At 40.7% G+C, this 22,706-nt stretch overlaps 5 protein-coding genes across 8 annotated transcripts; 4 read left to right on the top strand and 1 right to left on the bottom strand.

Annotated features, from left to right (window-relative positions):
• Positions 1 to 824: 824 nt before the first annotated feature.
• LOC129588652 (guanylate cyclase soluble subunit beta-1-like) lies at positions 825 to 7,459 on the top strand. 3 transcript variants are annotated; one of them, XM_055482976.1, is made up of 8 exons: positions 825 to 1,122; positions 1,602 to 1,675; positions 2,533 to 2,633; positions 2,821 to 3,790; positions 4,748 to 4,973; positions 5,097 to 5,240; positions 6,299 to 6,453; positions 6,883 to 7,459. In XM_055482976.1, the coding sequence occupies exons 1-8, from the start codon at positions 1,120 to 1,122 to the stop codon at positions 7,286 to 7,288; spliced, it is 2,079 nt and encodes a 692-aa protein (XP_055338951.1). In that variant the 5' UTR covers positions 825 to 1,119; the 3' UTR covers positions 7,289 to 7,459. The 3 variants fall into 3 exon arrangements, with proteins under 3 accessions (XP_055338951.1, XP_055338953.1, XP_055338954.1); XM_055482978.1 differs by lacking the exon at positions 825 to 1,122 and having other exon boundaries at positions 1,572 to 1,675; positions 2,821 to 2,982; positions 3,138 to 3,790; XM_055482979.1 differs by lacking the exon at positions 825 to 1,122 and having other exon boundaries at positions 1,572 to 1,675; positions 2,821 to 2,982; positions 3,144 to 3,790.
• LOC129588654 (uncharacterized) lies at positions 6,869 to 11,283 on the bottom strand. Of its 2 annotated transcripts, none has more exons than XM_055482981.1 (8): positions 10,674 to 11,283; positions 10,308 to 10,475; positions 10,120 to 10,238; positions 9,717 to 9,838; positions 8,409 to 8,478; positions 7,859 to 8,336; positions 7,575 to 7,683; positions 6,869 to 7,190 (listed from the first exon to the last, which is right to left on the bottom strand). In XM_055482981.1, exons 1-7 carry the CDS (start codon positions 10,936 to 10,938, stop codon positions 7,583 to 7,585), a joined length of 1,323 nt encoding a protein of 440 aa, XP_055338956.1. In that variant the 5' UTR covers positions 10,939 to 11,283; the 3' UTR covers positions 6,869 to 7,190; positions 7,575 to 7,582. The 2 variants fall into 2 exon arrangements, with proteins under 2 accessions (XP_055338956.1, XP_055338958.1); XM_055482983.1 differs by having other exon boundaries at positions 7,575 to 7,690; positions 10,674 to 11,282.
• An 889-nt stretch (positions 11,284 to 12,172) lies between these two features.
• Positions 12,173 to 14,409, top strand: LOC129588656 (translationally-controlled tumor protein homolog). The gene is made up of 5 exons (XM_055482985.1): positions 12,173 to 12,372; positions 13,103 to 13,173; positions 13,458 to 13,645; positions 13,808 to 13,923; positions 14,044 to 14,409. The coding sequence occupies exons 1-5, from the start codon at positions 12,345 to 12,347 to the stop codon at positions 14,160 to 14,162; spliced, it is 522 nt and encodes a 173-aa protein (XP_055338960.1). The 5' UTR covers positions 12,173 to 12,344; the 3' UTR covers positions 14,163 to 14,409.
• A 665-nt stretch (positions 14,410 to 15,074) lies between these two features.
• Positions 15,075 to 20,545, top strand: LOC129588651 (mucin-2-like). The gene is made up of 12 exons (XM_055482975.1): positions 15,075 to 15,308; positions 15,405 to 15,549; positions 15,717 to 15,946; positions 16,015 to 16,090; positions 16,184 to 16,344; positions 16,447 to 16,728; positions 16,866 to 16,988; positions 17,268 to 17,403; positions 17,474 to 17,703; positions 17,819 to 18,058; positions 18,142 to 18,439; positions 18,802 to 20,545. Exons 1-12 carry the CDS (start codon positions 15,161 to 15,163, stop codon positions 20,234 to 20,236), a joined length of 3,504 nt encoding a protein of 1,167 aa, XP_055338950.1. The 5' UTR covers positions 15,075 to 15,160; the 3' UTR covers positions 20,237 to 20,545.
• Positions 20,546 to 21,361: 816 nt separating this feature from the next.
• LOC129588655 (uncharacterized) lies at positions 21,362 to 22,627 on the top strand. Its single transcript, XM_055482984.1, has 3 exons — positions 21,362 to 21,627; positions 21,722 to 21,868; positions 21,996 to 22,627. The coding sequence occupies exons 1-3, from the start codon at positions 21,522 to 21,524 to the stop codon at positions 22,415 to 22,417; spliced, it is 675 nt and encodes a 224-aa protein (XP_055338959.1). The 5' UTR covers positions 21,362 to 21,521; the 3' UTR covers positions 22,418 to 22,627.
• The last annotated feature ends 79 nt before the right edge of the window (positions 22,628 to 22,706 follow it).

Below are 22,706 nucleotides of genomic sequence, written 5' to 3' on the forward strand. Positions count from 1 at the left end.
CACCCGTCATGTCATTCATTGTCAGGCCGGACCAAGCGTGTTAATTAAGAAAAGAAAACCTTTTAATTTCCTCATTTTTTCCACCTTTTTTTCACGAAAAATACAAAGCTAAAGTGACGCCTTATGACGGCCAATAAATTGTTCATTCGATAAATCAGAAGCGTGCGAAATTTGGGATGTCTTGTACCAGTACAAAACAATTGTACCGGGCGCGGCTACTGTATTAACGTAAGTAATTTTACAAACTACTTATTTTTAGTAAACATGCTAACCCAATTGCAAAGTATGCATCGCTATTCTGCCGATTCATACAAAAAATAATAACTGCTGTCGTGTGGTTTCTGGATCATAATTTGCATGACATGTTTTAATAACGGTAAACATTTCCCATTCCAACCTGGTTAACACATGACGATGTTTACGATCATGAGCAAAACATTTTATATATAAATATGTAGATATTATCGTACTCGTATACTATTTACGATTTAGAGAATACAAAGATGCATTATAATGCATTTTTACGAAACAGTTGTACAAGTGATGCAATTCACAATAGTCTGTCAAAGAGGGCAAGCCTATTATTAACCTATGGCGTAGCTCTTCCGTACGTTAATAAAGATCACGTATCCAATAGTGATCCATTGATATCCCGAACGACGGATCCGTAAACATTCGGGATGAAAAGCTATAGCCAGCCCGCCGGCAGAAAGAATAGTGTAACTGCTGACACTTCGGCCTACTTGTTCCTATTGAATTTGTACGGATATGGTTGTGTATAAGCAACACTTTGAATTGTTTATAAGAATTGTGGTCACAGCGCTGCTAAATACATACGTTTGTTTTAAAAGCCGTCTTGCACTATGTTCCAGAGGATTGTATGTCTGCTAATTGACGTTTGTGCATAAGTTAAATTACAGACCTCTGTTTTCCACAATACGCCTGCCGTTATCAAAACCATCTCGTTTCACGGTATCTTTATTACCGGCCTGCTACAGGTCCTCAAGTATAATTGTGTTACCTTAGAAGAAACACTCCACTGCGTGTGTGTGCCAGCGCGTTATTTTGATATTTATTTCTTTTGCAAGGAAAGTATTGCCAAAGACCGGTAAAGGTAAAATGGTGAGTGTACTGATTTACGTACAATAAAAACTGATAATACTTTGTATTCATTAATATGTCATAGAATCTTGACTGGCTTAGTGTTTATAATTACTGGTTTCTTACAAAAAGTAAGGAAACGTTTGATGTGATTGTAATGCCTGCGTTTTACTACTCTACCTCGCAATTGTGATCTGCTTGTAACAATACAAGCAACACCAATATTTACGATTCCCAGTTGCATACTCCGCGACGCTGGGCAGTTGTAAATACGAGTATAATGCAGGATGGCGCATTGTTCTGAGTGGTTCTGGAATTTTTATTTCCGATTTTTAATCAGCAACGCAAATTTACCAAATTCTTGCAATCTAATAACTTAATGAAACTGCGTAAAGTTTCTGTACTTGACTTTTGCAAGGCTTTCTAGCAATACCCATTTTTAGGTTTAGATAACCAAATTGTCGGTAAACAAGTGTCACAATTTCACTCGTTTTCTACAGTATGGATTTGTAAATCGGGCCATCGAGCTACTTGTTACCCGAAAATTTGGAGAAGATGCCTGGATAAAAATTAAGTAAGACCAACTACTTTTGATTTCTTTTTATTCATGATCGTTGCAGTGAACTTTGATAACTCATATTGTACTTATAATTAAATACTTACAGATTTAACTGTGAAAGCTTTTAAGAAGAGATATCGTACTTCCTACAACATAAACGTGTCTTTTGAGCTTAATAAGCTTCTGAGCTTGGTCATCAGTATACCTGTGCACTACCCTCCAGGCTACAGCTGATTCTTTTCCCGACTATAAAGCTGGAACGTCAAGTGTCAAGTACTGTCTGAGTTCTTTGAGATTATTGACCTTTCATAAACAACATAAGCAAGGATTATTGATTAGAGGGCACCTATTATAGATTTTATATAAAAGGCGTAAACATTGAAAGTGATGGGAACTGCCATAAATTACGGAACAGTTTAAGATGCCAAAATTGATTACAAACAGAAAGGAGCACGAAAATGTTACCTACTCTAGTTTTCCGCAAATAAGTGACAATAGCTACACTCCCAGCTAACGGCAAAAATTATTCTAAGTGAAATAACTAAAAGCAAAGTAATTTATAAAATTAGCCCAGATAATGGAAAGACTTTAGTGTTTTAGATTTACAAAATAAGTTTGACTAAAAATCTTAAAATTTTTAAAACAAAGACGCTGGTTTGAATATATTCTTATGTCAGAAATTTTGAGAAATACCTGCATTCTCCCAACAAAGTGTCAAATCATCTGCAGGAAAGATTACCATCAAATAACTACAGTAAACGCGTCAACTTTAATGCAAAACCTGGCTGCAGAGAAAGCTGTTGTACTCGTAGCTGATGTTTGCTTATCGGCATCGATTTTTCTGAACTTTTAATTACAGTATTTGTTTACAGGCAGGTGGCTGGAGTTCCGGTGGGGAATCAGTACGGAATATTTCAGAGATATGAAGATGCGGAGTCGTACGACTTAGTGGCGGCCGCGGCACAGGTTTTAGGTTAGTAGAAGTAGAAGTTACGTCTTCGCGCGGGATGTATTTATTGGTTTGTTAGCTGCTTGTATGACAATAACATTAGCGCCAGTAAACATGTACTGGCACCATTACAGTATACTATATGTGCAGCAATAACTGTACATGTGTATTATCTTTGTATGGCGATTAATATATATAGTAAATGATTTAGGTGTTCCAGCAGAAGCGGTCTTGGAATTATTTGGGGAATTTTTCTTCGACTTTTGTGTAGAATTTGGATATGACAGAATTCTGCGCGCTCTCGGAGCCACGCCCATGGAGTTTGTGGAATGTCTGGACGCTCTTCACGACCACCTGGCGCATTCGTACCAAGGTATGAGTGCGCCGACCTTTCGCTGCACCCGAGAAGATGACTCGAACCTTTCGTCTTTTCATCTGCACTACCATTCTCATCGTGCCGGTTTATCACCCATAGTTGTCGGACTGGTGCGACGCGCGATCAAGGAAATCTTTGACATCGATGTGCAGTTGCAGGTTACCGAAGAAGGACCCAAAGAGCCCGGAGAGGTCAAATTTCTAGTCACTGCAGAGAAAAATTCTCTAGAAAATAGCAGAAGAACTCTGGGATCGTCGAATAGTCTGAAAAGTGTAGGACAACACAAAGCAGAACCGTTTATTAGCGGCGCCACCTTTGGGGAGATGTTCCCGTTTCATATGATGTTCGATCGCAGAATGGAAGTTATTCAAGCCGGTAGGACCGTGACAAGGATCGCATTTCACTCCCAATCCGTCAGTTTATCTGATACTTTCGAATGTCTGCGACCAAAAGTACAACTAACATTTGCTAATATTCTGGCACACATCAACACCGTCTTCGTACTCATTGCAAAGTTTCCTCCGGAAGCCAAGAGACCACTTAGACTAAAAGGCCAAATGATCTTCCAGTGGCAAACGGATACCATAGTATTTATTGGTTCGCCGTCGGCAGTTGATCTGGAAGATTTACACCAGCAAGGCGTCTGTCTGGCCGATCTATCGTTACACGATGCTTCCCGGGATCGTATTATCCTCTCCGAAGACTATAATGCACAGTATATCTTATCACAAAGCCTGGAACTGATGACTAATGATCTAAGAGCAAAATATCTAGAAGTCGATGCTGAAAAAGAAAAAACCGAAAGGTACATATAATTACAATTAAGAGCCGCATGAAAAACGATCATTGGGGTTTTCGAGCGATTCTCCTCAAATACTAATGCCGAATTACTCAAAAGTAACCAAGTTAGGTCTGGGGCGCTCGAGTTGAATTTTATGGCATGCATGTTAAACAAAATAAACTGACTATAATAAAGAAACCATAATTTACAATTATACGAGTATCATGCAGACACTGAGTGAGAGTACTGTACAGTCTATATAGTTATATGAATACTCATTATCTGTGCCAGGACTTCGGCCCCTGTCCTTCGAGGCAAAGGATCTCGGCTTCTACTTCACCAATTTTGTTGCTTTAAAGTACGTCAAAATTCTCTAGGTGTAGCGGTGGATCCAAGATTGTTGGCTTTTTGCCAAAATCATTTGTCAAGGTCCAGTGGTCAATCATAAGCTTGTTACCATGGACGCGATAAGAAATGCACACTGTTCTAGCACAACTTGACCCAGAACAGTAGAAATATCTGAGCTGCTACTTAACAATAAGTACGAGTACAATACAAAGTAAAAAATTCATGTATAACTTAACACGTTAGTCATCATCACGTTAGTCGTCATTGCAAGCTATGTACTGTATGTACAAGTAGACAGTCCGTGTTTCGATTAACTTATGTAAAGTGTATCATAATACAGATATTATTACTACACATACGTACAGGTTCATTAATATTATCAATATTATGACAGTCTGTAAGCGACCACAGAACAACACATCCTTGGAATTACTTATTTTTTAATAGTCATCCGCCAATATTCATCCGTGCTGGGCTTGTACAGATATAGCCATAGTCACTGTATCACTTAGATGGTACATAATATGTTAATTGACAATAAGTGCCTTATCAAAATACGGGCACTTAAACAAATGTGCAAATGGCGTTCTTGCATAGTTGTGTTTATAGTTGATTTTTAATGTGTCCTTTTAGCCTTATTTATTCGCTCATGCCACCAGAAATTGTGGATGATTTGCGTCACAAGCGAAAAGTGCAGAGTCGTCGATTCCCGGACGTAACCATAATCATGACCGGCATCGAAGGTTTCTCTAAGTACTGTGAAAACCACGAGCCAATTGAAATCGTGAATCTTCTAAATGAGTGTTTCTCGATATTTGACAACCTTCTTGCAAATCCGAAACACTGTGACATTTATAAGGTATTCTGACCATATTATTAGGTTGATGCACTAAATTGGTAAGCGCATCAGTTTTGGTTGCTATATTCAAGATCACAGTCAATTTGGCGAGACGCACTGCAACAATTACGTGCTTTTTTGCAGGTTGAAACAGTATTAGATCATTACTTGGCAATTAGCGGATGCCCCAAAAATGTTCCTGATAATGCAAAAGCAATTGTGGAACTGGCAATCGATATCAGAGAAACATGTGCAGAAAACAAATTTCTGGAAGCAGATGATCTTCAGGTACACCGGCAGTGTGATACGTACCTGTCTGTATATTAATTATTATGGATTATAGACGACATGCATGGGTTGGGCGTTATTGGATTATCAGCTTAACTTTAACTTACGGCGTTTTAGGGGTTCGATCCATTTATAACTATACATTAAATTTTATGTCTACGTCATCCTGGAACTACCCTCAATAAGACGTAACAATAAGATGCATATGCGTGCAACAGTATAATTGTACAAATAATCTATATATATGCCGATTGCTAATAAGCCGACTAGTGCGATACTGCAACACTTAAATCAATGGAGGTTGCAACAATTGCTTGTTATATTGCCCTCCAGCAGAAACGTGAATCGTTTGCGCTTGCTGTTTAGTCTGTAACCTTTGTACGAGGACACACTAAGTATACGTGATAGACAAAAACTTAAGCGAGAATAAGTGATAACCATGCCCAGCTCATGCAACGCGGGCAACCACCCAGGTCCGCAGTTGCTTGTAAGCACATAAAAAATGACGGACTGAAAATTATGCAAACTTTCAACGCTGATTTCTCGTGCACTCTGGAACGTGACTATTCAACCAATATATCAGAAGACGCAGAAAAAAATAACACGATTTTTGATACCAAATAAGTGAGAAGATACGCTGATTCAAACAGATTACAGCTATTTTCATTTTCTCGTAGACTTACCATAGGATCCACGGTCAAGGGTTCCCCACACAGAATCCTATGCTATGTCTACGAGAAACTCAAAAACGCTATCTATTGTCTTAATCGCAATAAACTGCAACTTGTTGGGTATCAAAAATCTTGTAGATTTTTTCTGCATCTTTTGCTTCATTGGTCAAATTGTTTCGTTTCATATCACACAAGGAATGAGAGCTGGAAGTCAGCATACCCGTCTATGAAGACGAGCTGTTTACTACGCAGTACTTGGACGCCAACCCTTGGTGGCTGGGTGTACTGCACAACACGTGATTGGTTATCATTTATTCTCACTGGTTTTTTTGTCTATCACGTATACTTAGTGTGTCCTCGTATGACTAATGTCAGCTGTTTTTCTAGATTACATTTGGTGTTAATTCTGGAGAAATTGTAAGCGGGATAATTGGTGATCGTATGCCACGGTATTGTTTATTCGGCGACTGTATAAATATTGCAAGTCGAACTCAAACAAACGGAAAGAAAGGATCGATCAACATTACGCAGTCTACGTACGAGTAAGTACGCCATAACGGGAAAATAATTATTAAGTATTAGAGCAAGGTCAGCAAGCACATTCTACGTACATTTTATGATGTCTGATTTTACTATTCGGATGCAACGAGAAACATGCAACAGAGGGCGCGTGCTGCACCTGCGTACTGCAAAATGTAATTATTTGTACGATACGAGTACAGTACGTCAGAGCTTAAGAAGGCTACTGATCTGCGCAAAATTTAATTTTTTAAAAAATTCTTGCTTTAACTTGCACGCTTTAAGAAAAAACGAGAGCCGAGTTCTTATAAATATAGTCCGAATCGTATCATTTGCAAGTTTGCTCGTGCTCAAATGCGCATCGTTCGGAATTTGTGTAAGTACGTGTAAGTAAGATTATTCGTGTAAGTACAGAGGTACAGTAATTTGGCGCTATTTTATTATTTTTGCAGTCTGCTCCAAATTTCAACGTCAACGAATGCCGCTTCTGCTTTCCATTTCCTCTTTTTCGGCAACATTCCAATCAAAGGCAAAACTCAACCCATGCCCATTTGGACTGTTGATAAATATCAAAAATTCCCTGAGAACTCTGTCTATACCCAGTCTAATAAAATCGTGGAAGATGACTTTGCCTGTGATAATCAAAAACCGCTACAAAGTACCGACGCTGACGACCACTCTCTCCTGAAGCCCGTCCCATCATCTTCGACGTTGCAGAGCAATTCCGACAAAGGTTTTCTTCAACGAGCAATCACGCAGCCTGCAAAACATGGATCGTACACAATGATCGCCGAAGAGAAACCGTCTCTTTGTGGGTTCCGTGTCAAGAACACGAGTTGCGTTTGCACAATAACGTAACACGTCATCTTAACTGTAGTTGTTACTTTTTTGCGCCTGTTGTTACTATTCTTATCAAATTCTGTGTTGCTTTGCTGCGAGTCTAAGTTTTTAAATAATAAAATAAAACCTAATTTAAATTATGTTATTATTAATACATTATGTTATTGCTGTAATGCATTCTACAGTACAAGTACAATAAATAAGTACAATAAATTATAAAACAGTACACGTGAATTTAAAAAAAATTAGTGATAACAATAGGCAATAAACCATGATTACTTAAAAGATCACAGATATAACTTACAGAAACCCTCAAAAATCGCCATTATTCTGGGTAGAACAACTTGATTTGGTCCGGTGTATGTCCAACTGCCGCAGCCAGCAGAGATCGCTTCTCGCAGTAAGCCAGTTCACTAAACACTGCAATTACATGAAAAAGCACCAACGCATACAAACAAACGTAAGGGCGACGCGAAGGTTGTAAGAGAAAGCGACGATACCATTCAGGTGACCTTTTCAATACGCGACTCACCAGATAGGATGATAAGTTTATTTATGGTTGTCAAATTCCAGTTTCGCGAAGCTTACCAATTTCGTCTTTCCATAACAAAGATGGTATTTCGCCTAGTTCGTGCAGTCGCACTTCCCGCATGTCAGCGGTGAATACATGGCCAGAATTATAGATAATACTGCGGACGCATTCCCAAAACGTCGCATCGGGAAGCCACCCGATATTGGCCGGATGACCAAAGGGTTGCGTCCAGTCTCTGACGATTTCCATATTCCCAGGATTGTACTGCAGAACTTTCCCTTTGTCTGCTCCTATCCACAGCTGATTATCTCCGTAGCTCATCGATATATTCCAAGTACCGGCCTCAGCGTCTACCAGCACGCTGTTGTTTCTGAGATCAAACAGTTTCAGTTTTCGCACCCCGTTATCCCATCCGGCTAAAATAGCGTCGCTATCCCGCAGAACTATTTTGAAATCGTTACAAATTTCCGTCGACAGAAAAATCTTATCCCGCATGTAAGGATCTTCTCCTTCTCGGGTATCAAAGACTTCAAACTACAAAGTAGTAAATGCACGCATGAAATATGACAATTCTGCATTGCATCGCAAATTTCGGAATTTCCTCACCGTTCCTCCTCTAGTGCCGGTGGCAATGAGATTGTTTTTCCAAACATGACTTTGAATTAAACCTGCCGATCTGTAAAGTAATAAAACAGATACTGTATCATTACTGAAATGCACTGTTACCGTACAGAGGGTTATTCAGCCAAGTGTGGTCAGCGCATTAAAAAAATTCCTATAATTCAGCCGTAGCGCAGAGTCAGATTCTAATAATTGTTCTATTATGACAAATTTGTTTTGATGCTTTTTGCAAATTTTTGTGACAATCGAGCTTAAACAGCCCGCAATATTGGCTACTGACCTAAAGACTCCGACTCTAAACCTTTGACCAGGCAAAATTTGGCTTTCGATGATCTGGCCTTAAAAGGATCGTCTGCTTTTCAAATCTGGATGGTTTTAATTGTAAAAAACGACGATCCGAATATTTTTCATAACAAAAACGATTCCATATTCTTGCGCGTTCTTGCGGTAGGACGGTTGGAAAAAACGCGAAAACAGGAAGACACTCGCAGGAGCCATGCTCATTGTGCGAATTCTTACTCACGGAGCTATAGCTATCCTTTTCGTTCCTCCACAAACTAAAGTTGTAACGCAGGTCTTTCTTCACCATTTACAATGTTCATTGGTCGAAAAAGACGCTCCGCGGATTAAGCCTGGCAGAGAGGAAGAAGTCATCCAGAACCAGAAATGTGCTCCCGGGAGCACTGCTGAGAAAACAAGGATGTTGCTTCCTGATCGAAAAAACTAGCAATTCCTTCTGAAAAAGGATTGTTCGAAACCCCTGACAGGTTTTCAATGGATTATGGCGAAAACCCAAATTTTAAATTAATTTTGAGTAAAGGGAATCCATTTCCTATAGCTGAACTGGTCAACTGTTGCCAACATGGGGGGGATGAACTTAATTTTTTCCTGGGCTACAGGATAGCGAAATCTTGGCTCGGTTGAATTCAGAATATGATTAAATGTTGTGGCTATCTGATACAATTTTTAAAAAAGTAAAATGAGCCTGCAACGGCTAAGCAGAAATTTTCCAAAAAGTGACCACACTTGGCTGAATAACCCTCTGTAGTGGCAGAGCCGCGTGTAAGTAGTCGTCACTACGATAATTTTCGCTTGAAAAATCATATACAATATAAGAAAAACGCATAAATTAGGAAAGGAAAAGGAAATGCATAAGGAAAATGCATAAATGTATAAGGAAAATGCATAATTTTCTCCGGCAGGCTGCGTAGCAGTGTGTACTAAAAATACAGGAAGACCTAGATTTTTTACATAAAGTTTTTCTCTGTAGCAGAAAATTGGTTTGTGACTTACAGTAGCCTTTGTAAAGGTGAATCGGTGGTAATTAGATGATGCAAATCCCTGATTGCCACTGTTCCATCATAAGCGGCACTGCTGAGCAAATTTGCATTTGCCCTCAGCGACGTGACCTTTTGCTGCGATAAAGTTAGTGTGTTAGAACAAACATCAATTCGTCAAGAGCACTTTTCCGTCTTTTTGAACTCAAAAAAATCAATAAAAAAATTGAAAAAACGATTTCTTCGTATAGCCTTTCGAACCGCAAGGTTTCAGTAATTATAAGGTGAAATGACAGGTCAGTTAGACAAGGTCACTTGTTTATAAATCTATGAAAAGTCGGGAAGGATTTTCGACTGGTTATTATACAGCGGAACATGAATCGTAAGCTGCCGTAATAAAACGTGGCGACCGGTCTTACGTCATGGTCCGAATACCGCAGATGAGCTGGTGTTGAAGATGTCGATTTTGACAGAAGCGGTTCAATATTCCAGACAGAAACACAATCACGATCTTTGGTAACATACGCCAAGGAATTTCCTAAAATTCTTCGCGGTATTGATGAAATCACTGTTCCAGATCTATCACTGCTAAAGACGCGAATCGTACCATTGTCCGCAAATTCGATACAGCGGAAGTTCCCAAGTATCTGATCAGGTCCCTCTTCTCCTAGATAGTGTCCCTCAATGCGTTCAGGTGTAAAATTCCGGTGGATGTTTTCCCACCCATACAAACGGTAGCGCAGATACAACTCTCTCACTACCGACAACTGGTGTTCTAAAATCCAAAATTTAACTTTTGCCATGTTCCTCTTAATAATCGTACGTGTCAGTAGCAATGCGAGATAACGTGTTTGAAAGTAAAAAAAAGTTTACTATGCTAATCACTGCCAAAAATCACAACAGACTTGTTTCCCGTTGCGGTTTACAGCTGATATCTATATGTCCGAAAGACTAAAAAAATTCAAACCGATACCGGAACATTGTAGGATAGTTTTGTAGTAATACTCCGAATCCTTTCGCAAACGCTCAGTCCAGTAACGTTTCTCTCCGAAAAGCTGATTAAGCTTATGGCTCCCCTGCGCTAATCCACAGGACAATTCCTTCACGTCCAGTTTTCCACCAATGATATGCAGAATCTCGTAAGGCAGATTATCCAGCGCAAGTGGCTCCTCTTCCTTATCAGTTTCCGCAGGCGGTATTTCACGTAAATATCCACTGTTTTTGTGACTTTCGTCCATGTTTTCTAATTATATACTGTTATACGTATATTTGAGCTCGTTTTCAGATAGAGTACTTTTCTGTACGTCATCTGTTCGACTGTAAAAACATCACTGAGTAATGAGAAGAACCCAGCGCAAGCTGCAACAAGCTTAAGTACCGTACCATCCTACACCGGAAAGAGATGTCATGTGTTTCAGGATTCTGCTGTTCAAACACGAGGTACTGTAGATCCGCTGCGCATCTCTCGATTGCAAGCCTGCATGACGCAGCGCTAAAATAGCGTCTGCGATCCAAAGCCGATGCTCGTGCCGGTATGCGTTACCAAATGTTTTTTTGCCATTACTTCGCTAACAGCACTAACGTCTTTGCAAAAGTACTCACCAGTCAGTAGGCAAGCAGTCAAGAGCCTGCTTTTGAACACCTGTTTCTGAACAACTTTACTGGCAAGACGGCATGGATCAGACCCACAATTAGCAGTTCGAACACTCTCCTGCCGTAATGTGGTACAACTTACAATCAGTAAAAGAAATTAAATTTTCGCGTTTTTGGTAGCGACTCATGACGGCTTCTGTGTGCGTACTTGTAGAGTAATTAACCATTAATAATTATTAAAATGCCGTAATACCCATTTTGTTCCCTTAATGTTCAATTATTAACTATCGAAGAAGAAATGTGTGAATAATGTTTCATTTCTGAGTAGTTTGTTTGCATTCAAATCATGCAGTCGGAGAAGAGAGTAAGAATTCCAGATTTTTTAGGCCTACCGCATCTTAGAAGTTAAAACGATAACGTATTAGACCTTTTTATTTCACAAAACACGGATACAACTGAGAATCAAAAACATTCCTTATCACAACAAAAAGAGTTCATTTAGCGCTGCCGCTCCTTCCATGCCAATCCATGGTACCGAGTACGGAAGCGGCGTTGACCGTATTCGTTTTTCACTTCCGGTTCGAACCAGGCTACGGAACTGCTTCCCTTGGAAGGTGGCCCTCAGCAGCAGAGCCTACACGACTTTGTATCACTGCTCATCAGTTTGGACCATTGAACGACCATAAAGTAACCATAAAGTGACCATGACCATAAAGTAGGTTGTCACAACCATAAAGTAACTGGTTGTCACAACCATAAAGTAACTGGTTGTCACAACCATAAAGTAACTGGTTGTCACAACCATGAATTATGTGGAGGCGGAGCTAAATCTAAATATGACTGCATCGCCTTGCATTTGAACTTTGAGGTATTTTATCCGGAGCCGGTGGATCTCGTTTTTAATGCGTCCACGCTGTCTGCTCACCGTGTAAGTTCTTCGGCGAAGTCTCCTCCGTTTTCTAAGTCCTCGAAATTCCACCATCAGACAGCCGCCTAATAAACCCCTCCGCAATATTATTATCAAGACGTTTTTTTGCCAAGAACTACCAAAATGATTATCTACAAGGATTACGTGACAGGTAAATATGTTGTCATGTTGTGACTGTCGCGATATGGCAACATCTTGTTAAATGTTTGATTAAACGGCAAAGAATTAAATTGAAATATTGCTAACCTATCATCCAATCCTCCAGCGCGAAATGTTATTTTGGTTTGAACAGATCCTTCGAAATTTTATGCTGCATTATAGATGACTCGAACGAAAACAGCTTTGAAATAAATCTCTGAAACTTGTTGAGTTAGTGTTTTACACAATCACGAAAGTGAGCTCTACATTTTTGAAAATTTGAGCAGTGGTGGTGAATCCCTGTGGGTTTGCAGAGGAAATTCGGTCTTTGTACAGCGAAAGGGTGAATGGTTTTCACTTCACCTTGAACTAAAATTCGGAATTGTCTATTTTAAGCCTTTGACATTTGAATTTTTCACTGTCCTTTCGTTGCATATTATTTATAATTTATTGTAAGCTTGTTATTTATATTTAATTCGAGTTTTCCATTTTGTATCTTCGTTTATGTTAAAAGGATGTGCTTGTACAGCAAGTCACCAAGTGCTTGTACTTTTATCTGCCCTGCCTGTATCAGAGCTAGAAAAGTTTTGTTGAAATTGTTAATGATAGAAAAGTTGAAATTTCTTTTACTGAAATATTTAATTAATAAGGTCTAAGAAAATTAAAATTTGACTGATTTGGATGTTGGGCAAATGGCTTGTGAAGATTTTTTGTGATGACGTCATGAATTATTACTGTTGCAGGCGATGAATTGTTCACCGACTCTTACAAAATGAAATTGGTTGATGGCGTGATCTACGAAGTGGAAGGCAAGGTGAGTCATTTTTCACCGTTAAGATTGCTGTCGTCTTGTTGCACAAGGTTGCGAGGTTCGGTAGAAATTATTAACTGTCCATTCTAATGCTCAAGACGCCTGTGCTGGGCGCACTGAGTTTCGCTTTTGGACAAGATCGGTGCTACAGACTCTTGAGAAACTTGTCCAGATCACATTGCTTGACTAGTGGTACTAGTGTCTGACAGAATTTCCCACTTCTTTTTTTGCGATTAAATGAATCTGTGAGGTTTTTTGGTTGGTCAACTTTTTGTCGGTGGTTGCAGTACATCCAGCGGAAGGTGGGCGACGTGGTGTTGGCTGGTGCGAATCCCTCGCAGGAGGAACAGGAGGAGGAATCCGAAGAAGGCACGGAATCAGGCATTGACGTCGTACTCAACCAGCGGCTGGTGGAGGCCAAATTCTACGAAAACAAGGAAGATTACACCAAGTACATCAAGGCATACATGAAATCGTAAGTTACCTACTCCACGGGCCTCCGTGATTGTGTTGTTTGTGTACAATTTGTTTTCGTTTGGTTTGCTTCGTTCTTTCGTTTACGTCTACTATTATTTTGGTTTGATAATGGGCGGTTTGTGAGTATTTAAATGTTGACACCTTGGTCTTTCATTTGCAGGCTCATGAAAAGGGTGGAGGAGACAAAGCCGGCTGAACTGGATGCATTCAAAAAGGGCGCACAGGAGGCTGTCAAAAGTCTTCTTGGCAGGCACGGAAACATGCAGTTTTTCATGGGTAAGTTTCTTGTAGAATTTGTCTTGCTTGGATAAATACCATTTAATGACGTCCGATGGCTGCGGTAGTTTTTGGCCTTGTACAGCACTTTTCGGATCATGAGTATTTCTCGATTTGCAGGCGAAAGCATGGATTCAGATAAAGGAATGGTGATTCCCGTGGAGTACAAGGATACCCCCACTGGCCAGGTTCCTACCCTCTACTTCTTCAAACACGGTCTGGTTGAGGAGAAGGTTTAAATGCAACGCTGGCTAATCACCACCAGAAATTCGATCATTTCCATGCTTTTTATTTGCCGCTCGTTTTTTGATTAAGATTTAAAGCCACCGAAGTACCGTGCGTCTGCTTCATGAAGTTTCCGTAACATCTGCCGTTTCTTAACCTGTACGCTTTTTTAAACAAAAAATTTACCAGTTTTTCGACTTCAGTGCTGTGTCAGAGATCATGTACGGGATGAAGATTAAAAGTCGATAACACGTGCTGTTATTTATGGTAAATTTTTCAGTATTATTAGACCACAATTCGAAATAATTTACCTTGTTATTGCGTTGTCGCGCATATACCGGTAACGGGAAACATGAGCGCTGTTACCGGTTACTTACCTCTATTCAGGAGTGTTCTCACAGAGACTGCGTAACAGAATTATAAATGTGCCTTTGTTGGCAGTTTCTGCTTTCGAGTTTGTTGTATTCGCCTTGAAGTTGATGTTGGAAACGTTTCCTAAGAAGCAACTGAACTCACAGAGTCCGCTTACGGTCAGATGGGTTGCTGAAATGAGTTAGGGTTCTGTTATTAGGAAAAACTGTTCTGTTATTAGGAATTAGACTGCAGGATGCGAAAAAGGGCAGCGTAATCAACAACGGGCTGAAAATTTTTTGGACTGACGGGTTTCCAGAATAGTACTACAGATACGTCATGTGCTTGCAAGTTGCAATTTATTCTGTGCAGATGGACCTCAACCAAAGTTGCCTTGTCGTATTTAAGAAGTACAACGAATGTTCACCCCTTGTATCCAACGCGGGTGCTTGTGCAAGGTAAGGATTAAATTGTTTTAATAACTGCCAGCATAGCGATTATTTATATTTTCGGAAGGTTGCTGGTAAAAAGGTAGCTTTCAAAAATAAAGGGTATTATTGCGGATCAAAGCTTTATGTATTCAGTATTATGATTTGTTGAGGAGCGAAAATACAGCGCTGCTGCTCGTAGTTCACTACGCACATATTTGAGTTCATTGAAAATGAAGAAAATGAACTTTTATGAATGTGTTATCACTACGTTTCTTTCCTTTTCTATCTTTGTTAAGGTCAACGGATTGTATAACGTTGATATGCAGATGACAAAATGGGCAAAAAACGAAATTCCTTTTTACATCGACAAAGGATATGGTAAGTACTCGTATCTCCACTAAGCCACTTTATTGTAGTTTGTACTGATTGTCCAGTGTCCATGCTGCGTGACCTTCCAGACATTTGTTCTTGCAGATGCTGAGCAAATCAAGCTCATCCGACTGGCGATGGTGAGAGTTATGTCGGAGGTGGATATGTGCGTTAACTTTGTTGAGGTGCCTGCAAATTCCCCGAAATATAAAATCCGGATAACCCCATTCAGCTCGGATGCTAACATACGGTAAAAATTACAGAATGAAATATCGTAATTCCCAAAAACCATTTTGACTGCGACTATACGACATTTAACCAATACACTGCATGTAAAAACCGCTATCTTGTGTAGTAGTGTAGCGGCTATTCACAGTTTTGATTCGGTTTAATACTTTTATTGCTGTTAAATTCCAGGCCGCAAATCGCAAAGTATTGCCGTTCTTATGCCGGAAAGGTCATAGCTAACGAACGCAAAAACAAAATGGAACAGGACATGGTGCTCTCATACGGTCCGGGAGGATGCTTCGACGGGACTCTGCACTCACTGATGAAGTTTTTTGCTATCGCGCTTGGCAAACGGAACGAGCACCAAGGGAAACTGCGCGACCGCTTTCTGCAGACGATCCAGAATAACATTGTGCCCGGTAAAGAGCTTGTTTGGCACAGCTGCTGTTTGACCGGTAATTACAGAATTGGCGTGGTATTGTTTCAGAAATGCTTTCTGCCTACCGTGTGTACACAGACGACGAAGCTGGCACCAGTCACAGTTGCCAATACGACTACTGTAGGTAATGGAAACGCAACGCAGTCTGCATTGAAGTACCGATACTTGGGAAACTAATACAAATTCAAAGCTCACAACTGGTGTTTTGTAACTTTAGTATTACCCACAATCAGCCATCCGACTTCGCGAAACCTGGTACCAATGCTTTCACTGTTCCATATCCTCCATTTTATATTCCCAAATTAGATCAGCTTTCGGCCTGTGATTGCATCGAAATTAAATGGATGTATGGATGTGATTATAACAGCTGCCGCAATTGTGAGTTAGCTAACTGCATATTCATCGTTTGCCTATCGGTAGTAACTTCGAAATAATGGTGAAAGCAGTTATTTTTAATTTGCTGATGATTCGGTTATCTAGTTGATTGCGCCACTGTGACGACTACTACCGCACCATCGAACATATCCACCGTAGCAACTACGGTTTCATCGGATACTTCAGGTGGCCCCACAATCTGCTTCTCTACACCATCGGTAACAAGTGACACAACCATGACCTTTACCACAACCTTGCCGTCGACGACGTCATCGCCCACAACACCGAGCTCTGCTGGTTCTCTTCCTTGCACGACGGTTGCTGTTCCAACTGGCACCACCCCTCCACCACCCCCACCAAACGGAGCTGCTGAATCAGATTTCTTCGGTAAGCGATCACCGAAAATATTATACATCGCGATCGCATTGTTCCAGTAAATTTGAAAATCAAGGACACTTCTTGCTTTTTAATTCTCCATAATGACCTTTTACTGTTTTTAAACGCTCACTATTTCGCTACGATAGGGATGCCGGACGCTCGGTCCCGATCGTTCACGGGAATGAATCACTTGCGAACTATTAATGCCGACCGGGATTTCGTGAAATGGGCGGATAACACTATTCGTTATTATCTGGATCCTTCCTACAGTATGTGAATGTTCCTGACAATGTTAATTACCGCAGAAATGAATTACAGTTTGGAGCTGTTTTTTTGTCTGACAGATTTTTCTTATTGGATTGTTTGTGTCCAGTACAATATCGGATCGGTGCATGTACATATATGAATCGCATATATTAGCGAATCGGTATATATATATAATATATATATATATATATATATAAAATATATAATATCGGATCGGTGTATGTATATAAAATACGCAACCGTAACACTTTCTTTTAGTTTGTTGAATCTGTCTTTCCCAGGTCCTACACAACAAGCGAAGATAAGAGACGCAATTTCCAGAGTTATGGGTGACTTGAACGGATTTATTCGATTTATCGAGGTGTCGCCGGCTGATCCATCGTACAAATTGAAAATTACTCCAACGGAATATCCTGGGTAAATGTGGAAAATTTTTCCCTATTAGAGGCGATCGTGTACACTCTATAAACATCTGATCTTTGTCCAGCATACAAAACAATGGAGGATGTCGGACATTCCCGGGAGTTTACTACCCGTTTGTGGCATCCAATCAAAAAGAACAGCGACTGATTTTAACTTCCGGAGGGAATGGGTGTTTAGAGGGAAATATTGGCAAGGTCATGAAGTTTTTCGTTATTGTGCTTGGTAGAAGGAATGAGCATCAACGTCCGGATCGCGATGATTTTATACAAGTCGATTTTACCAAGATTCAGCCAGGTGAAATTTTTAAAATATTTTTTGCAGTTTGACTTTAAATGTCATCCGAATAATTAAACGACACCAATATGCGTATAATTTGAAAAAAAAATTATTCCGGATTTTTGTTTTACAGAATGGCGGCAAGCATACGAAAAATACACAAGTGGTGTGAATGTGACGCTGTTGCGGTACCCTTATGATTATTGCTCTATTACTCATAACGAAATGACAGCATATGCCGTAGCCGGAAACAATGCTTTCACAATTAAAAGCAACCAGATCAGCAGAATTCCCAGAATGGACCGGTTGAGCGAATACGACTGCAAAATTATCTGCCTGGTTTACGGATGCCCGACAACCTCCTGCGGAACCTGTAAGGCCCGAGATATTTTTCAAAAAAATTTTGTAATTGTACACGTACACAATGTAACACAATTATTTTGTGGTTTCCAACAGTTACCTGTACGGATAACGGTATAAATGGACAGTCTCCGGTCCCGGGCGTTCCCACTGGTCAGACAGCACTTCCGGTCACCGTTAGCAATAACGGTACGATGACGACGGTGTGTTATACACTACCGCCCTCGTTATCGGATTCCACGTTCACGGCTACTACGTTGATTCCGTCGACTGTTGCGTCCACTGCTAGCACCGCTCTGGCTATCACAACCTGTCCTCCCAGTGGCCCGACTACTGTATCTCCAGCCGGCTTTGATTCGTCGACTCCGTCAGCATCTTCTAGCACTTTCGTGAGGTAATACTCATAGTTATTTATTATTGGTACTTATGCATTTTTTATCAGCAGTATTTTGTTCAAACCTTGTTGCGGTAGTTTTGAAGCTGACTCCTACAAATCGCTGGATTTATATGGCGCAAGCAGTTTTTGTTAATTTGCCACGTGTTGCATTGTCTTGCTTTACTATTTTTATCAAGCTGTATGGGAATAAATTTCCGATCTTGCTGATCCTGTTCAACCTCTTATACTGGTGCCACTGTTTTTATGACTTTATTGAAATAAAGCGAGCATGTTTTTCCGAAATTTGGCTTGGCGGTAATGTTGTTTTACCTGATTGTATCGTATAGATGATGTGCGCAATCTTAAGCTTTTGGTTGTAGTTCATCTACATTCACCTCTCCAATTACCGGAACCGAATCGAGCAGCACAGGTTCTAGTGCAAGTTCAAGCAGCCCATCGACACAACTCTCTTCAGGAAGCAGTAGCGACCCGACTACCCCAACCGGCAGTGCATCGCCAAGCTCTGCAAGCGGTACTACCGGAACTTTCGATACCACTGTATCCTCCACCGCGACGCCGGCTTCGAGCACAGACAGCGGCAGCACAGTACCTTCCGATGCGACCACAGCATCGACTGCTTCCACTGGAGCTACAAATCCCGATGGAAGTACCGTTTCATCCTCTTCTCCATCGGACTCGACAGCTGCTACCGGCGCCTCATCGGCCAGCGACAGCAGTTCGGCTGCGACCAGCAGTGCGACTGATACCACTTCCGGTACACCGGCATCCACTGCAAACGGTGAAAGTTCGGCTAGCACATCGGCTTCATCGTCTGATTCGAGCACTGTCGCTGATAGTAGCAGTACTGCGGTGTCTGCGTCCAGCGCAGACTCCACTGTCTCGAGTGCTGCTACCAATGCTGTGAGTGATACCAGTGCAACGTCATCTCCCGTCTCTACCGGAAGTTCGCCCAATAGTGACGCAACGACGGCCTTGGCAAATCCCAGCCAGTCTACAAATCTCCGAACTACCACCAGGAAGATGTCCATTGGTCAGTTACAAAATATCTTACAGCACATGGCCGATGAGATCATCAAGCAGCTATCCGCCAAACCAACCAGTGGGACCGGTGCTACACCAGCTCCCGGCACCGGTACAACGCCGAATTTTGGTCCGATGCAGAATATGTTACAACAGATCGCAGATAATCTTATGTCCAAAATGACCGTGACCTTCCCCACGTCGACAACGCCGATGACTGCAGAAACGACAGCGGGTACAAGTTCGGCTGGAGTGACCGCTGGTATTACAAGTGCAGCGGCAACGTCAAGCCCGCTAGTTTCAACTACGGGCTCCACCGACACCACAGCGAAAAGCACACAAAAACCGTTACCGTTGGCTGATATTCAGCAACAACTAGAAAACTTCGCCAATCAACTGAATGATCAGTTATCCACCACGGATCGTCCCGGAGCTACGAAAGGCCCCACCCAGCCCACCACCACGGGCGGCAGTAGTAAATCCCCCATGGGGCAGTTGGAAGACGCGCTAAACCAGTTAGCGCAACAGCTAGGCCAGCTGACCAAGAAGCCGGATCCGTCGGGTTCGACCAAGCCGCCTAAATCCACGTCGCCCAACCCACAAGCCCAGCATATGGAAAATATCCTGCAGAATCTAATTGATCAGTTGACTGGTCAACTGTCGACGCCGGGTAAAAAGACCACTACGAAGAAGCCGACAACCACCACCGAGACCCGTTCTGCAGACGATTATCCCATCGACCCTAATGCACCTCCTCCGCCAGAAGAGTGGTGAAATAGGTTAACTCACCAGTCAGAAAGATATGAGAATTACTTTTTAAGCTGTTTGATTGTTTTAAATGCAAAATTTCATTGTTAGGAGTCCTAATTATCTGTGTTCAAATATTTACGTAATACGCATAGCCCTCCTTTAACGGTAATTATTGGTAACGTGTTAGCTGTCTAGGAAAATAACAAATCTTTTTATACTAGTAATATATCGACTCTCGGCCAATTATGCATGGTAGAATATGTACAGAAATTATTATTATTCGTACAGTGCCAGTGCAGATGTGAGAAGTTTTCATATTTACGGCAAAGTTATTCGGACGGAAATATTGGCTGCATCTGGTCCGTGGTATGATTGGCATCTAGGTGTGGTAATTTAGAATCGGTAGACGCAGGATACTGTACTAGTAAATCATTTGACTGTATGTATGAACTAAAAATTGTGTTCGCGAAAATTTATTCGCTTTGTGACCACTTACATCTACCACTTTTATCAATAATCCATAACTGCAAAAATAGAATATAATTATGTGCAGCAGTTCTCAAACATTTTTATTATCACTTGAGAGTTTGAGGCGATGCAAACCCACAAATTACTGCGTCATTGAATATGCTCATGTAAGTACTGTAAGCATACAAAAATTTCTAGGCTAGAAGAACTCTTCTACATAAAACAAAGAGTTTTTTAAAAAATATGTTATTTCCTTTTTTTTGTCGCATAAGTCCGCTGACAAAATTCGATCAGAAAAGAGTGTAGAAACAGCAAGGAAATACACGGCCCATCATTGTTATGATTATGAACCTTAATGCGGAGTGACACCCCTGCCATTAAAATTTCTACATAGTATTTGATCATGAGCATTAGTTCGTCACTTTTTGGATGGGCAACATCTATTTTGAGCAAAAACGGAAGTCACCAGCTGACCGGCTATACTCACCAAATGGTGTTTTCAGCAAATTTAGCTACGATTTGACTATCACCCGCCTACGCATATTCAAGAAAGTAACCGTTGCGTTTAATGTGCATCTAATAAATGCTTAAGCCAATCAATTTTTTTGATAGTGTCATGGATTTAGCATATGTTCCGGAGAGATATTAACAGGTGTCAAGCACGTTTGATCTTGAGTCCACTTCACCACAAGTGCAATCATATGGTGTGAATTCAAAAATTATTTAATATTATCTGAACAGAAAATTTTTGTAGACATCGGCGACAGCCACATAATCTGGATATTTTGCGTTTCACACATTGCAGATACGAAGTGACCTTTCAGTTTTGCTTTGTTTAGCTATGATGGCTTCGACTTATTCCACCACCTTCTTGGTATATGTATTGAAAATCATATACATAGTTTTAAAAATCCATGGCGCCGTTGGTGAAGTCGATCCATATACTGGTAAGCAGAGTATTTTATGAAAATTTTTTATATTATGCATTTCGACTGTGCAAACAATGTAAGAATTACATATTATGTTTCTCTATGGTATCAGATAAAAGCAATCTGTTGTGTTACACCTGCTTGAGACAAGATGGATTGAATGCAAACGTCAGCTGCTGGACGGATAGGCAGACAATTGCCATTGATTGTAGCCAGCAGGAACATGAGTGCATCAATCTGTTGCTGAATGGATCACCAGGTTAAAAAACCCTAATTGCTGTTTGGAAACTTTGACGCTTAAAGTAAAGTAAAAGAGGGAAAGTAAAAGCTAACTTTTTTGTCGTTGATTAACCTAATAACAAAATCTGATTTATTTTCTCCCTTAGATTTTATTTCTCTTCGCAAGACCTGCCAACCGGAAGAAGCACATATGAATCCATGCCTGCATTATAAAGGGATCAGCTACCAAGTGGCTGGAACACAAACCTACACCGTCAACGGAGAACCGGCAAAATGTGTATGCCTTGATATTTGTGATGCAATGGCATATAATACCTTGTTTGGAAGCCCTAGTGAACAAACCACGTCGTTCTCTGCTCATGATCAGTGGACTGTAAATCACTCTTTTCATATGGAGAAACCTATGCTCGAAGGGAAATTCTCCATCAATGACCTGGATAGTATGAGACTCCCTTGGGACCTGGCATTAGATAGCGGTGCGCAACCGTTACATTTGACCTTCTCATTGGCATCGTTTATCTCTCTAGCTTTTTTTGCTTGCTTCGCCGGGATGCATAATATTTTATGAGTGTGTGTAGTGGTATTAATTATGTAGATATCAAGGCGGTATCCGTTCCTTCACTTGGTGCAGAACTACGTATTGCAACTTCGCACTTAACTAGGATCAGCAGACGATACAGATTGAACTGGCGCTTATTCTTGCTTTCATAATCTTGGCTAAAACGTTTTGATATTTGCTACCAAAGTCTGGAACTAATTAAATAATATTAATTTTATCTGTTGCGCTTGTCACAAAAACCGCCTAGACTCGCCCGGATTGCAATCTTCTAAAAAAATATGAATATTCGAAATATAGC

This window comes from Paramacrobiotus metropolitanus, unplaced genomic scaffold, assembly GCF_019649055.1.
Source record: "Paramacrobiotus metropolitanus isolate TYO unplaced genomic scaffold, Prichtersi_v1.0 Parri_scaffold0000030, whole genome shotgun sequence".
Taxonomy (NCBI): domain Eukaryota; kingdom Metazoa; phylum Tardigrada; class Eutardigrada; order Parachela; family Macrobiotidae; genus Paramacrobiotus; species Paramacrobiotus metropolitanus.